Source organism: Anarhichas minor, unplaced genomic scaffold (genome assembly GCF_050575085.1).
Source record: "Anarhichas minor isolate MPS153535 unplaced genomic scaffold, ASM5057508v1 ptg000010l, whole genome shotgun sequence".
Classification (NCBI taxonomy): Eukaryota; Metazoa; Chordata; class Actinopteri; order Perciformes; family Anarhichadidae; genus Anarhichas; species Anarhichas minor.
In genome coordinates, this window is record NW_027466456.1 from 14,991,399 (window position 1) to 15,008,109 (window position 16,711).

Here is a 16,711-nt window from a genome sequence, read left to right on the forward strand (position 1 = left end):
ACACAGGCTGAATCAAATGCATGGAGTAGTACACACAGCTCCTGTCGCATCAATGATGAAAGGTTAAAAAGTGAACACGGCGTTACTGAGACAGATGAGCGCACTGGCACATGTAGACGAGGCGAGACCACTTCACGTTCCGTCACTCTCTCAGAATCACAATTCAATTATGTTGTTGGGTTTGTTTTTGTTTGTGTAGACCCACTTTGTTCATTCTAGTCATGTCACTATTGCCAAATAGAACCATTAATCATAGACCTGGATTATGTCTCGCTTTAGCCAGCAAGCTAGCAATCTGAATGCATCTTTTTAGATATAATTTGGCAGTGAAGCTAAGCTAGGCTACTTGATTAGCTTAATGTAGTGGAAACTATGAGGTACAAATGTTAAAGGTACTAACAACCGCGGAGAAGAATCCTAAGAGTGTGGAGGATTTAGTGGCATCTAGTGGCGAGTTTGATTTGGCGAGTTTGATTTGATGACCCGGAAAGTCATCAAATGTTAAATCCTAAATGCTATCACTCATTTGCAGATTGTTTTGAACCACGTTATTGTAATATATCCATATCAAAAGCTATCCCATCATGCAGTGCATACCTATTTGACTTCAAAGACAATACATATTAATGATCAAAGGGTTTTGAAGCGCAATGGTCAATTTCATTGTATTTACATTTGTATGTGCACGGAAATCGGCATATCTGTGACTGTACGTGTAAGCACAGGTATGATCTTCATGTATCCAGGTGTCTGTTAGACTTTATATAAGAAGTGGACATAGTCATTGTGACGTCACCCATTGGTTTGTGGCCATTATGGAGCCTCGAGTTCGCCGATTTCGCTGTAACAGGAGTTACCATATTTGGAATGTGGAAGAGTGACATAGTGACGCTGGTAGCTGCAACGAAACTGTCAATCACAGTAAGCCCGCCCTAAAGCGTACGCTGCTTTATGGTCTGTTTGATTCTAAAAAAGATCATAATTTACTAAATGAACATCATGCTGCTTTGAAGAATACTAGAAACTAGCAATTGAGACCATAAACTCATTTTAGCTTACAATGTTTACTGAGGTAATAAATCAAGAGAGAAGTCGGGTCACTTTCTCATAGACTTTCATACAACAGGACTTCTTTTTGCAACCAGAGGAGTCGCCCCCTGCTGGTCAGTAGAGAGAATGCAGGTTTTAAGACACTTCCGCATCGGTTTCAATCGGCAGAACTGGAGGCTGTCGCCTGGTTAGAACACTTGCTTCTGCCTGAGTCTTGCGTGAAAGTGTGTGTGTGTGTGTGTGTGTGTGTGTGTATCATGTCGTATGTGCGAGGCTGCTGTCATCTCCCTGAGTGGTGTGTGGGAGTGTGAAGAGGAGACCAGATGGGGGTCTCGCTTGATGAAGGACCTTCACCTCCCACACATGCAAGCACGCACACACTCTCACACAACAAACCTCATATGGTCAAACACATTCAGAAGTTCTCCTTCTGCTTCCACAGATCACATGGTTGCATGGCAACACACTCATGGATCATGAAGTTAGCATTGATCTTCCTTCAATCATTTGGTAGCACAACAACATTCGTCTCGTCGTCTTTGTTCACAATACATGGCATGTCAGCCTTTGAAGTATATTCCTTCAGTAGTGGTGAGCCACACACACAACCATTGTTCCACTACACACTGTTAGTATGCATTATCGCCTTCATTAAAGCCTACAGCTGGTTCTAACTGTTCACACAGTAACAGACACATAACATAAATGTTAAATAACAACATATTCCTTCATTACGATGAGCAGTTCAAATGTAAATTACAAGCATTACTGAGCATGTGCAGTGACGTCAGGGCTACGTACACTGGGCTAGACTGAAAATACAGTCATGGAGTTGTTTCAGAATGAACTACACTGACTGTGTTGGATTTCATTAGGATTTTGTCAATGGCTAACAACAATATTGTCCTTTAGAAGCCATTCAGTTACACACTTTTGTTACCCATCCATCTCCACATAAATACAATATATCCGCAGATGACTCACGACAGTTTGCTTCATCCGATTTATCCTTGCAGTCTGCGTCTCCGTCACACTTCCAGTTCATGTGGACACACTCCCCGCTCCCACACTGGAACTCGCCCACTGGGCAGCGAGGTTTCTGGGGCTCCGTCCTCCGACTGCAGCGCTCCATGGACTCGTCCGACTTGTCCTTGCAGTCCGGGTCGCCGTCGCAGCTCCACAGGGCAGGGATGCACTCCGAGTCGTTGCAGCGGAACTCGTGCTGGCCGCAGGTGGGAGCCGAGCACTTCTCCTCGTCGCTGGCGTCCCCACAGTCGTCATCGCCGTCGCACACAAAGATAGGTGCCACGCATTTCCCGTTGCGGCACTGGAAGTCTTTGGAGGGGCAGGCCTTGGCATCTACAGGACGAAAGGGACAGGTGGATGAAAAATAGAGGTCAATGTTATTTTTCTTTCATTTTATTAGTGTCATTGATTGTATTTAATCAACTTTAAATCTCATTACAGAAAATATTTTGAAAATGGATTGAATTTAACAAACAAGTGAGCCGTCATAAAAAGCCTTCGACCTGAACTAATTTTGGACAGCAGGCGTTAGTGCACATGAGAGAAAATGTGAGCTGGAGGACTGATATAGTTAACTTATCACTGCAGATATTCAAACTCCTTGGGGGAGCAGGAATATACGCAGTAATATGTCATTCCTTCTCTAACTGAAAGACTGTGTTATTAAAAATTAGAGTTAATGAGCAGAGAGGGCAATTCCAGATGTTCCTCACTTGCTCCGGGGCTTTTGCTGTCTGGTGAAAGTAAAATATAGAGTTTGATCAAAAGTGACTGTGCACGGTGCTAAAGAGCACCTCTTTAAAACACACATTCCTTGGAAGTCTTACAGAGGAAAGTGGAGCAGGTGAAGGAGAGGATATGCAGTCACTGTTAGAGTAAATAGGGATAAAGAATCGGGAAGAAAACAACAACAAAACCCGCAGGTAGACTTGTCTCATGGGAAAAACACACTACATTATGTATAATCAAACATAAATAAACATGGTCACAACTGCAACTACAACATCTCAACCCTTTAAACAATGAATGCAACCATTATTACACCGAAACACTCAAGAAAAATGCAACATTGTGACATATTAAGCACACGGTCGAGAGCATATGTGCAGCAGAAGTCCAGCATGTGGAAGCAGGTGTGTAATGAGCAGAGTTGGGTCACAGCTGCGGGTGTCTGCCGCAGTGCAGAACCCCCCCCCCCCCTCCACGAGTGTTTGTGTGTGCGGGAATGCTTGGACAGAAATACCCGTGAAGACTGTGTATATTTATGTGTGCGATTGTCTGTGAATGTGTTTATTTCTCCTCCTAGAGTATCTTATTCTAGGAAACTATAATGATTAAACTTTTTATGCATCTGTGAGGGTGGGATGCTGTGTTTTGCTGGCAAATTGCATGTTTCCTCTTTGCTATATTCAAGCAGTGACAGTATCTAATTCCAGCCTGGTTGGACAAATCAATCTGAATCATGTACTGTGCTAAAAAAAAACACTGGTCCTTTGATGTAACGCTCTTCTCTGGGCGACCGACATAACCGCTTTACACTCTCTCTCTCTGTTACCTTCCCACACAGTGCTCCAAAGGGACTCATTATGATAATAGGCTATTGGATTCCCCGCTAGCTGTTACTGCTAGCATGCTAATCATCTGCACTCAGATCTAAGTCATTTAATTAACATGAGCACATAAACAACATCAGCAGCAGCATCCCGGCAGAAGCTCAGGTGGTTTGGGGGTCACGTAGGCTGTTTGTGAAAACAAGTACTCAGCAAAGTGAAAAAGTGATTATTTAAAAAAAAACTTTTCATACAACCAACAAGAGGGTTTTTGTTTATGGAAATTACAAACATATTTCTGCTTCATCCCAGAGGTTCATGAAGGGTTGAAAGTCAGACTGTTTCATTAAAACAGAAAGCTTGGTCAGCCGGGTGTGCTGGCTATAAACAGCAAGGCTGGGATAAGGAGCTTATTAGTACGGCTCCCACTGGGATATTGAGCTACAACAAAAGAGATAATTTGCTCTTGCTAGCTTTATTTCCACTACAGGAACCGGCAGGTGGCTTGCAGTTTATCAAATTTATGTCTCATGATAAAAACAACTTAAGTCTGAGTTTGAAATTCACAGCAACACAGGCCGTATTAAAGCCATTCTTACACGACGTTCGGGAAGGCATCTATCTTTCGTCTTTAGGTTTTCCCCATCCCTAGATCACAACACAGTACAGCTATTAACTTAGTTTCTGTTACACTGATAACAGAAGACTGAACCCCGGTCAATATGAAAACATGCTGTATCTGGGGTCACACAGGATCCCACAGACCTGGTGCTCTCTGTTTCAGAGAAGATGATTACACCCACCCAACCCCCACAGTTCTGCTCTCTGTGCACGTTATCTGTCACCTTCTATGCACCGCCATTACAAGGAACTTTAAAAGTTGTAGTGATGTTTGTGCTGGAAGAAAAGTATCATCTTCCTGTTTTTTTGCACTAAAGGAATTCCCCTTTGTCTTGTTGGGTAATACAGAAGATTTCCTTCGAAATCCGATGGTTTAAAATGTATAAACGCTGTACATAAGACATAAGATGGATGGGGAAATCTGCCTTATTGCTTCTAAATCATTGATATGATTTACTTAAAATGCTTTATTTGACATGTATTAGCCCTGAAACCTTTATGAACTTCTGGTATTTGCCCTCTTCCAGGATGAACTCCATATAGAGCAAAAGGGTCACTCCAACTGTGTGATACGTCAGTCCCTTCATCCCATCACCTGGCTGCGTGAAAGCTGACACACGCCAAGGAGACTTTGGTCAATCGCTCAGTGAAGACGGTCCATCTGTTAACACAGGCCAAAACCAATCCTCAGAGACAGAGAAGGGGGAGACTGAAGAGGAGGCAGGTGCTCAGAGGAGCACATGGGGTGATAGATCCGTTGATAGATTTGAGAGTAGAAATGTCCTTTCCCACCATAAGGGACCCATCCCGAGAACAGCAGGCAGGCAGGTTTAATAGCAAATAAGGGTAATGAGGACAGACGGTCAGATGTGACAGGTAATAGAATATCTTACAGCCAACAAACTGTCATTGTAATCCAATGTTATGGTGGATTTCAAAATAAAACTATCAGTGATACTTGTTTAAGTAACTTATAATGAATGTCCCAGAAATCCTGTACTAAAAGCAAGTAAGAGTTGAGGGGAATCAGTGTTACACCGCACAGTTACAGTCTTCCCTGTTAATTAAACACATCCATTCAATAGATTATTCTACCAATTACAATTTAAAATAGGTAATCAGTAATCGGGTACCGATTACATCTTGACAGTAACCTTCCCCACCTGCAGGTGATTGTGTTTAACTCGGGGTCGAAGCTTTCTATCCATCCATCCCCCCGACCCTCCACTGGACAGCTAATAGATGGAGCAGAGAGATAGCTCATTGACCTTGATCTGAAGGACAATTTAACTCTCTTCCAGCATGGACCAGTCCAAAGAAAGCAGCTGCACGCACACACACACACACAAACACGCGTAGAGGAAAAGATATGTCATCTCTCCCGAACACAAATCGAAAAACCTTACTTCAGCTTCTCTTTATTGAGTCACTGGTTTTAATGTTTCTGGAGCGTGGAATCCAATCAGACTCTGGTCTAACATGTCAGCCACTGAGCCGGGGTGTGGGAGCATGTACACGGGTGCACAAGAATACACACAATTTCGCCCACATACAGTACATACGCTCAGAAAACCTCAGTTCACCAGGTGTTCTAGCAGAAAAGCAAGCTGACGGATCACAGATCAGCACTAAAAACCAGCAATGTGAAATAAAACATTTACTTCGCAGCACTGTGTAAAATGCTGCATTTAACCGTAAACAGAGACACGTCTGCTCTACAATCAGCTGGAAAACAGACGGTAACAGCTGAAGGCATTTTAGTTTGGAGAGTAGGCTTAATGGGCCATATCTTAGACAAGCGACATGTTCATCTACTCTGTAAAATATCAATATGAATGCCTTATCTTTCACACGAGAGCGTCAATAAAAAAAACAAATCCGTGTTGAGTCATGCATGCCTTGTACTGTCAGATACACAAGGGTAATTGCAAACAAATCACCATCTATATTCATGAGGAATGATGGGATAAAAAAATTTAAATTCTAAATGAGGGGGGAACATTTTTGTTCACTTATTCAACATTTATTAAAATAACAGCCAAAACCACATCCAACACTTCAGTGCATGTTTTCATCTGGGCTGTGCAGGAGGGGTATCCAGTGCCGCAAAACATTACTTTCACATGGAGCTGGGCAGGGCATCAGACGGTGGAGTTTTGCATAGTTCTGCCTGAGACCGGTGTTGTTGCATGACCCGTCACTTTGCACACTCCATTTTCCATTGAAAAGCTAACCTGATAAAGCAGGATCCCCCCCCTCCCCAAAACAAAGGCAAAATGTCATCTACTCAGGGGGGCAGAAAAAAAACTAAATCACAGAAGACGCTAAATGCCATTTTCAAAAGAAGTGCTCCAGTATTAAAAACACAGAGGGTCTGAGCAGAGGAGCCATGGTGATGCATCATATATTTGTGCAAATTATTATAACCGGTACCTTTGTCAGTTTTGTCAGTGGAAGATAATCCTCTTTATGCGCAGTGACAACTGACAAATTGAAACTAATTATGCATTGCAACATTGCTTCCTAAATAGCAAGCAAGCAAGCTCATTGTCAAGATGGCAGTAATGATGGCTGACCCACTTCACCAACTCCACATTGGAAATTTACAGGAATTACATTTTTTTTTAAGGTCAAATCTGTGAGCTATTACTTGACAAAAAAAAAAAAATGAAACAATGCCAAAATTATCAGTTTCTTGCACTCCACAGCACTCGGGCACATCTGTGTGTATTGAGTCAGTATTTTTAGGACACTTAGCTAATGTAGCATATGCTATGTATGAAGCACCATTACCCTTGATATTAATAAATCAGCAAAACGTTAGTGGAAGAAGGGTCACAGAGGCGTTGGCATCCCAGCGTTTGTAAAAAGGTGGTTGTGTGTTGCAGCGGTCTAGAAGTATTAGCCTGCCACTTAGATGGGGATTTAACACTGAGGAGCTTAGGAGGACAAGACGGGAAAGAGGCAGTTTTAGATCATACTTTTGGATACTTTTAGATCAACACATTCTGCAGGAGGGCCCTGTGTGTGTGTGTGTGTGTGTGTGTGAAGACACACGTAGACAACTTGACATGAAGTCTCTCTCAAGGGCTCTCACAAAGTGTTTATCAGTGCTTTGGCTACATTAGACCTTTGAAGCAACAGCTCCGGGTGGGTGGATGGCAGCATGCATACACACACACACATGCACACACACACGCACACACACACATGACCAACACCAGACAGACAGGCCCTAAGCCCTCAGCTCTTCGACTTGCTGTTACATGAAAGTGATCCCCTTTTCCTAATGGAATAGATAGACAGACAGTGAGGAGAGATGAAATTCAGAATAGGTTCATCACTGACTGACGAACGGAAGGCAGCTTCAGAAGAAATTCACTTTCCAACAGCCTGGCCAAATGGGGTTTACCAGGCACAGAGCCGACACTACATGTTCGGAGCATTGGTTGGAAAGCGTCATCGAATAAATATGATACAACATGCTATAGAAATATCGTATTACTTGACTTGCTCACTATGACAGTATGCAGTATTTTCCTGCTAACGTATCTTAATGAAAACAAAGCAAAGTCCTCAGGGATTCAAACCGACGCCTGCTGATGCAGTGAGCAACTGAGCTGATCACTTTCTACATGACTTATCTTTCAACAATTTTCACCTAAAGTAAAAAAAGCTGAGAGAAAAGAAAGAAAGAAAGGAAATGCAGAGAATATATCTGCAGCCATGAAGGGTGAGCTATAATCTGATTTTGGATTTGCAATAAACTGAAGCTTCAATCATATATGTGGGTGCGCAGATATTAGCCGACTATAGCCGTCTCGAGTAATCTACAAAGTTGTTGTTGATATCGGTGCTGAGCTTCCTGAATTTATGGTGTTGGCCATTGTTGAAATGGCGTTTTTAAAATAAATAATCAAAGATGACACCACATAAATAAAACAACGTTTGGATGCTGGAGACAGAACTTGTTTAGAGACAGAATCCATCTGAAAACCCAGTGTTTCATTCTCTGGGTTGAGGGTCTCTCAGCAAACTGCAGGCTAGCTTTGGACATGATATTTTACAAAGTATAATAAATAAATTAACCTTTTGATAAAAAATTAGTACATTTCTTCAGACCGTTGACCAAATCAGGCTCAAAGTCTAGATTTACTCCACACTTTGCACTTGCGTGCATTCGGACCCCGGCATGCAAGTGCCTCACTATGAATCATAAACAGTTAAAACAAAATAAATCACAAAAAAATACACGCACAACTTCATCTTCTTAATACAGACTTTCTATTCAGCTGTGCTAGTTAGATTGTCTTTGCTCAGAGTACAAACATGTCAAGCTGGGTGGGAAAAGCCACTGAAAATAAGAGGACCTCACTGCAGTGTGACGGTGGAACCTGGGGAATCCAAGTGAAATAGCAACAGAGAGAAATGGCACAAAATTGACTTGAGACTGAAACTCTGTGTGTAACCCGATTGGTATACACCAGGGAGAGACTTTGTCTTAACCACCTTTATGACGAGTGTGGACTATGGGGAGTGCATGCACACGCACACACCCGGTATACTGAATAGAACAGGATATTTCAATAGCTCAATCACTATGACATCTGACAGCAGCTTAGACTTGAATATTAACTGCCTCACCAGCGATCACAGATTGAATGTGTGTGTGTATGAGTGTGTGCAGGTGGTGTGTGACGAATGTCCTTGTGCGTCTCTGTATACATGTGCGTGTGTACTGCCATAACATCCATTGTGGATGCCATTGGTCAACACACATTTCATATTTCAAATAAGTGAAGCCATTAAAGGGAGATTGTGACATGCCATCACTCTATCCTTGTGGGTCCCACAGTCTTAAATCTTACCAGTACCTCCCACCATGCACAGTACACACACACACACACACACACACACACACACACACACACACACACACACACACCTGTCTGGAAACTAATTGCATTCCCTGCAATAATTGTGAGGTAGTAAATCTATGAATACATTAAAAATAGGTCATTGTGATTTAGTGAGATGATTACATCGCCACTATAAACATGTAATCCTACGTTTCACCATGATGCTAATGACATAATTACCATTTGAGATGGCCTCATCATGATAGCATATTTGTTTCTCATGTTGATCACCCTCCACAGCTAAACCCACGTTTCTGTAACTTGTACCATCGTCTACAAGTTTACTAGAGACATATTTTCACCCGACTGCCAGAACAGTCTGTCCCTCATTTTTAAATGATGTCTGTCATTGACTTCTAAAATATCAGTATATATATTTCAGATATACTGTATTATAATATACTGTATACAAACTACAGAATTCATGAAGTTAAAAAAGACACGTAGACCAGGTAAAAGGTGAGCGATATAAGTACCTCGCTATCTTTAGTAGGTGACGTTTGCAGCTAGCAGTAAATATTACTCATCTCTTCAGACTGGCTCTTGAAAGAAATCTGGTGCGGAAACATTTCGTAACGAGTGCTTCTCGAGGCAAAACTGCTTCATAAATTCCAGTCTTACTTAAAACACTGGGGGCTGTTGTTGACAAAAATGAATTATGTTAAATTGACAACGTGGCCACATTTGGACAAATACGGTAAATGGACTGGTACATTAAGGTTACCTTTACTAGATAGTAGCTGGCTGTCACCAGCTACTTACCAGCTGCTAGCTTTGGCACAGCAACTAGCAGCCGAAAGCCATTTAGTATGGTCAAAGTGACCATACTAAATGGAGTATGTGCTCACCATCTTTTCAAATAGACGAATAAAATAAATCTGGCTTTGAGAACACTCGCTTGCCTGAGGTGGAGTGCTGGTCTGTGACCTGCTAGGAAAGCAGCAAAACTAAAAGACCCTTCCTATCTGAGTTTTTTCACGTTCTGTTGCATCCCCCCCCCTAGGTTGGAGTTGTGGTTTCACATTGGTCAATTTTCAGACAAGCAGGCTTCCCGGTCATCTCCATGTGATTCTGAGAGAGAGTGTGTACGTGTGTGCATGCGCAGGCTAAAGGACGGGTTTTGGGGGTGAAGGAAGAGTGAGTAATGTTCTTAAAGCTATCCGAGTCTGAAGCAAGTGCAACCGCCTCTGGCTGAGCAGCGAGCCCGTTTGTGAGCCGGCGCTCCATCACATTACACCTACGCACACATTGAGAGAAGTCAGAGGATTATAAATGAAGGAGAACGTAATGGGAAGAAACTCTGAGACAAGAGGATACCACTCGATGTCTATGTATGCAGGCACCTCTTCTAGTGGAAATACGAGTATCGCAAGATAAAAGAGGCAAAAACCTCTAAAAACACAAATGTTCACACACATGTACTCGCATATTACGTACTGTATTTTTTTATGTGGGTGGACTCTGCTTCGTCCTTTTTGATCTGTTATCAAATAATGGAATAGAGGTTACATTTACTGTAGCCTACAGCGAGCTGGACTAAAGAAGTGATATATTGCATGTGTGTAGATGCCTGGAGGAGGGAATGTGTACTCATGTTTGTTCATGAGTGTACAGGTTGTGTCTTACTGTGTTCACTTATGATGTTTCCTCCGTGTAGAAGACACACTTGTATCTTCACGTGCCACTTTATGTACTCCCCTCCTTCTACTTCCTACCACACACACACACACACACAGTCTCCCTCTCCTCTGCCCCTCTATAAAACACCAACTAACATATCCCTGGTGGGCATCGATCCAGCGGCCGCTTGCTGTAATGTAACACAGCAGCTCAGGCTGATGTGAAAAGAGCAACAGGTCCCCAGGGCGTGCAGGAGACTGCTACCCGTCTCTCTCCCTCTGTCTATCTCTCCCTTTCTGTCCTCGCTGAAAGTGTATGTGGAGCGAGTACTGACTGATTGGATCCAAGTGAAGTAAAGCAAAGACTCACACCGAAAAAAAGATAGCACGTAAAGAGGCGAAAACAACTCTTTACCAATGACTTGGACATAAAGACGGAAACATTGTTGACAGTTGAGATGCACAGAATCACTGTGCGTCTTTGAATGGCAGAGCTAAAACAAAAACCTGCATGCAGAAAGGATCCAAGTTAAGGTTCACTTTCAAGTTACAAGAGTCTGCTGTAAATGTAAAGTGTTGAACTACACTATGTTGAATGCAAAGACCAGAAACATGAAAATGCACAGATTTGTTAAGAAGTGCGAGTGACAACAAAGATAATATGAAATCTTTCAAACACGAGGGCGGCCGATTCCACCACTGGATGCTTGAATCCAGTTGTAATTAGATTTGTGTTAATGAGGTGCTACTGAAGCATTATTGATCAGCACTCTGTCAGAGGAACATAAAACAAATGTATGGTTTGTTGATTTTAAATGGCAGCAACAGCTTATAAATGTACACAGCAAGAGTGTCCTTTGTCTTTAATCTGTCTGTCCAGAGACACAAATTGGGCGGATGTACAGTACAGCATATTCATCATGCATTGCCTAAGACAAAATGTTTAAGTCGGAAATCCTTCTTCCCAGGTTGTAATGACACAAACAAGACATATTTAATTAATGTATAATGGGGAATTCATTCCGCACTTGTAGACAATTTAATTAACTCAGCCTCCTACACTCACACGCGCATATTTTTGTTTCTATTAACGGGCATTTGTGATGCATCGAGAGGAAAGGGGAAAATCAATTAAGCCTCGTGTCTGTTCTCATTTAGGTGTGCGTGATCTTATTCGGTTTTTGGAAATGTAAACTTCTGTGGGGATCAACCTTAAGCAAGCTGGATCATCCCTGCGCTCGCTGAATCAGCACCTCAACAGGCCACACACACACACACACACACACACACACACACACACACACACACACACACACACACACACACACACACACACACACACACACACACACACACACACACACACACACACACACACACACACATGCTGTATTAACTTAGTCCAATTTGCTGAAATTAAAAGTTGATGGGTGAGCAGGTAAAGAGCTACAGAACCCTTTTCAATTATGTTTTTATTTAAAATGTTCATTTACAATCAAAAGGGAGGCCATTAGTCATAAAAGAAATGAAGTTTTACGATAGACACGCACACACAGAGACACACTCCGAAGCATGCAAACACACAGCTATCAGCGGCTGTGTGCCTAAACAAACACGATTTGACATTAACATAAATTAAAGGCTCATAAACTTTCTTCAGAGGCCTCCTTTAAATGTAATAATGAACCTCTCTTCCTGGATCCATGTTTTATTCAGCATTTGGATATGCTCAATTAGCAGCCCTAATTAACGCGTGTTGTACTCCAGTTGTAGCTGCCACGGGGGCGAGCGATGGAGAGAGAGAGAGAGCAGAGGAGATCAAAGGTGGAGGAAGAGGGTGATGGGGAGGATGGAGAGATGGATTTGAAGGGGGCAGGAGGGAAAGCAGCAGATTTCAAAAAGGAAGGTTTTTTGTTGTTCGGGGTCAGAAGAGAGAATACAAGTGTGTTTGAGGATGTAGTACTGTTCTTACACACTTTCTACACTGCAGGGTGAACATTGAAGATTTACAATTGTTTATGAAAACATTAATCAGCATCTGACTAATCATTTTTTTTTCTTACCAAATATTTCTGTTGTATTTCCAAAGACCTTTTAGAGAAGACTGCTTGTTACTGACAGTCCTGAATGGTGGCGTGTCTGGCTGAGCTATTCAAACAGTTTTCTACTCCCAACTGCCATCAGACTCCTTTGTCATGTAGCTGTGCTTTGTTGTCTGCAGATAGAATACTCTTTTTAAAATTCCTTTGTTATGTCTGTAAAATCAAGAAAAAAATCGATTTCCCAAGTATAATAAGCATTAAAAAAACAGAAGCAGCATGATTATGATTTATTCTACCCAAAACTCTCATGTTTTAATACATACACAGAGCGTAGAGCGACAGGAGCCGGAGGAGGTAGATTGATACGGCTGATACATCATCTTTTTTAATGTGCCGTTTGTTTCTTATTTGCAAACATTGGTGTTGTTATTCTCCTTTGTCTGAGCTTAACCATTGTGCTTCATCAGTGCAAAACTATATACGATGATTTTTTTTTAGAATTACTCTCGTCATAGCATAACATTAAGATAAATTCAATTTACTTTGGTGGATCATTGTTGTTCATTCAAAGCAGCATTAAAAACAATAGCAATCAGTCAGTCTTATTATTTTTACACACTTAATTCAGTTTATTCGTGACATGTCTACAGCTTGCTGAAAATTCCCTTGAACTTTGATATAAAGAACTCAAACGGAGCTAATGGATCCATTGTGAGGCCTTTGAAGTGGACTTTTATGCGTGAACTCTGAAAACACAGGTCTCTTCCATGGATCAGATCAACTTAATATGCACCACTACCACCTTCATCAGTAAATGATAGATGAAAAGCTGATCTCTACAGGTTATTATAACAGCATCGCCCCAATTACACACACACACAAATGTACACTGAAGGCATCAGGCAGGAAATCAATTATCATCAGGACCCCCATGAAATATTTCACAGCTGCATTAACCACTTTATTTCTCACTGCAATGAGGGATGAAGGCTTAGACAGGTCAGACCGATGAAAGGCAGCGAAAAGAGCACATGATTTGTGATTGAAGGAATGAAAGAGAATAAGAAGTGTAGGTGCCTGTGATGGGCGGGGAAGAGAAGAGAGAAAGCTCTCTTGTTTTTAGTTTATATTGTACATCGGAGAGACGGAGATGGTATGTGAACAATAGAAGCGTAATAGGTTACATGAGTAAAACAACAGCGGCTGTTGTTTTCATTAGGCCGTGGCCACCAACTCCCTTATGTGATCACTCTGTGTACTAGTAGCCTACACGCCAACAACTTACGAGCAGCATGGAGACGAATGAACGACACAGAGAGAAACATTCAGAGAAAGTGAGGACCAACGACAGAGGGAACAGCGAATATGAAGAGGAAAAAGGGGAGTGGAGACATGTTCCTATCCACCTGTCGAGAACATTTCAACACACTTTTTGAAATGTAGCATATTTGAGATAAATTCTACATGTTTTGAATCATTTGGGTTGTACCAAATACTGTAAATACATTTTCTAAAATATTATATTAGCAAAACTGGGCTATTCTGAGAGGTGTTTATTAAGATTTCACAACTTTTGACATGTTAAGGAATATACCAAGCCTGAACTATTTATTCCTATTTCCATTGCTAACCATCTTGATTCAAGTGTTTTGGACACATGTAAGACGTAATATAATGTGCGCCTATTTCCTTATAAATAACTGCTCATAGACAAAGAAAAAGAGACGACGAGATTGATGAGAAGAAATGATCACAAAGTGGAGATGAACCACGAGGTTTAACACACCTTTAGCAGAGTAGAGTAGGCATCACGCGTGCTCACAATGTGACCCTCCGACTGGTGTAGTTAGCTTCTGATAGTAAACCAATATCCATGGTTTGAAAGCAACACAGATTATGGTAAAACATTGTATTTAAGATACATGAGGGGGTTTTTGGAGATAGTTGTTGATAGATTATTACGCTACCCCCTAGGGTATTCAAAGTGATGAGATTGCACAGTTCAAAATCTAAATTAATTAAAATGTGATTAAAAAAAATCATTTTTTATCCAAATTGCCCATGCTATCAGTAAAGTTCATTTAAAAATGGTAGTTTCACTTTCTGAATTGGATAGTACACAACTTTGGGAGAGATTGAGACTTTAATAGTATCTAGGAGCATTCTCACAGTTTGTATGTTTGTTTCCTTAATTACATACATGCATTAGCACGTATGTACAGTGTACATACGTGCATTTTGTGCATTACTTACAGCATGAGAATGTCTGAATGTCACAGTGCCCGAGGGTTGAAGGAAACATCATGGAAACTGTGATGAATTAGACACACACACACACACACACACACACACACACACACACACACACACACACACACACACACACACACACACACACACACACACACACACACACACACACACACACACACACACACACACACACACACACACACACACACACACACACACACACACACACACACACACACACACACACACAACCCTGTACTTCTGGGGGAGGACTCTCCCATGCTAGTCTTGCCTTTACACTAAAAATATAATCCCCCTGAATGTCTGAAAGTCATACTTGCTCTCACAAAGACACCCACACACAGATGTATATACAGCCGTTCAGAAATTGTGTGTACATATACATTTAAAGTGGTTTTGTTTTCAATCTAACCGAGACAATATTACACGCAATCTATATTCTTATAAAGAATGCTGTGTGTGCCTGTGTCTGTTTGACTGTGTGTGAGTGTGTGTGTGTGTGTGTGTGTGTGTTGCAGGTTAGTAATCAATAATGATGTGGGCCAGATGTTTGCGCTGATGAAAATCAATGTCCTTTTTACAGCTTCAATCCCAGCTGTGAGTATGTAGGCTAGATACAGTAACGTGATGCGAGCGTACAGTATTACTTGTGCAGATGAAGCAAGTGTGTGTGTGTGTGTGTGTGTCTGTGCTTTGGTCACAAAGCTGTTCTGTAGGCTTCCTATAACGCATGCTAAGCCTTGTGTATGAGCATACACAAGGCTTTTTAAAAAGAGTAGTTTGGTCAAAAAATATCTATTATCCAGAAAGGTGACATAAATCTGCGTGAACTTGTTTCTCTTTAGTCTTATTCTGAGATGCTTATGCCTGCTACTCCATGACTAAAGAATAAGTATGTGTTGTGCGTGTGTCAACATGTGTGTTTCAGAGTGAGACTCTATCTTTGTGTGGTACGTGGTAGAGATAGTACTGGTGTTAAAGAAGATGATAGGAGCAAATATGATTGGCTACAATTCATCAGCCCCTAACACAACCGCACATGTTACATAATATTATACATAACAACCCTATTGGACACTGTGGGTGCACACAGGGCCTCCAACTATGAAAACACACAAGTGTCCCACCAGCCCCCTGCACACTGTGCATGATGCACTTGTCTGAGCATTGCACTCTACACCTTCCTCGACAAAAACAAAGCCCTGCTGTACGTGTAAGGTTGTGGTTGCCTTGTGCGAGTATAGGTTTTAGAATGTCAGTTTACAGAGCACAACCTGTTGTGTAGGACACATCTTGAAAAATACACTTTCAAGATCCATAACTGTTTTTTGTATTTCGTTTAACCCCACTGGCCCAGATCTCCCAGTCTGCAGAGTGGGAGTGCTTTTCCCCTATTTCCAGCTCATCAAGCATCAGCCAAGAACACGGACAAGATTGAGCGGAGGAAAAACAGACACAGACAATACTGTATATATAAATACATGAAGAGATGAAACATTTGACTTTTTTGGCAGCTATTGCGTCAAGGTAAAAATACTCCTGGCTGCACTCTGGACCACATTTTACCAGAATCTTAAATTGCGACGACCCAGGTGACAGACTAGAAAGCG

General features: G+C 41.7%; 1 protein-coding gene across 7 annotated transcripts in view; it reads right to left on the reverse strand.

Annotated features, from left to right (window-relative positions):
• lrp8 (low density lipoprotein receptor-related protein 8, apolipoprotein e receptor) overlaps positions 1–16,711 on the reverse strand; it is a 157,243-nt gene that overhangs the window by 46,507 nt on the left and 94,025 nt on the right. For all 7 annotated transcript variants that reach the window (XM_076088357.1, XM_076088354.1, XM_076088352.1 and 4 more), the window contains one exon: positions 2,035–2,409. In XM_076088357.1, coding sequence (XP_075944472.1) covers positions 2,035–2,409 — 375 coding nt within the window. The remainder of the gene's footprint in view (positions 1–2,034; positions 2,410–16,711) is intronic.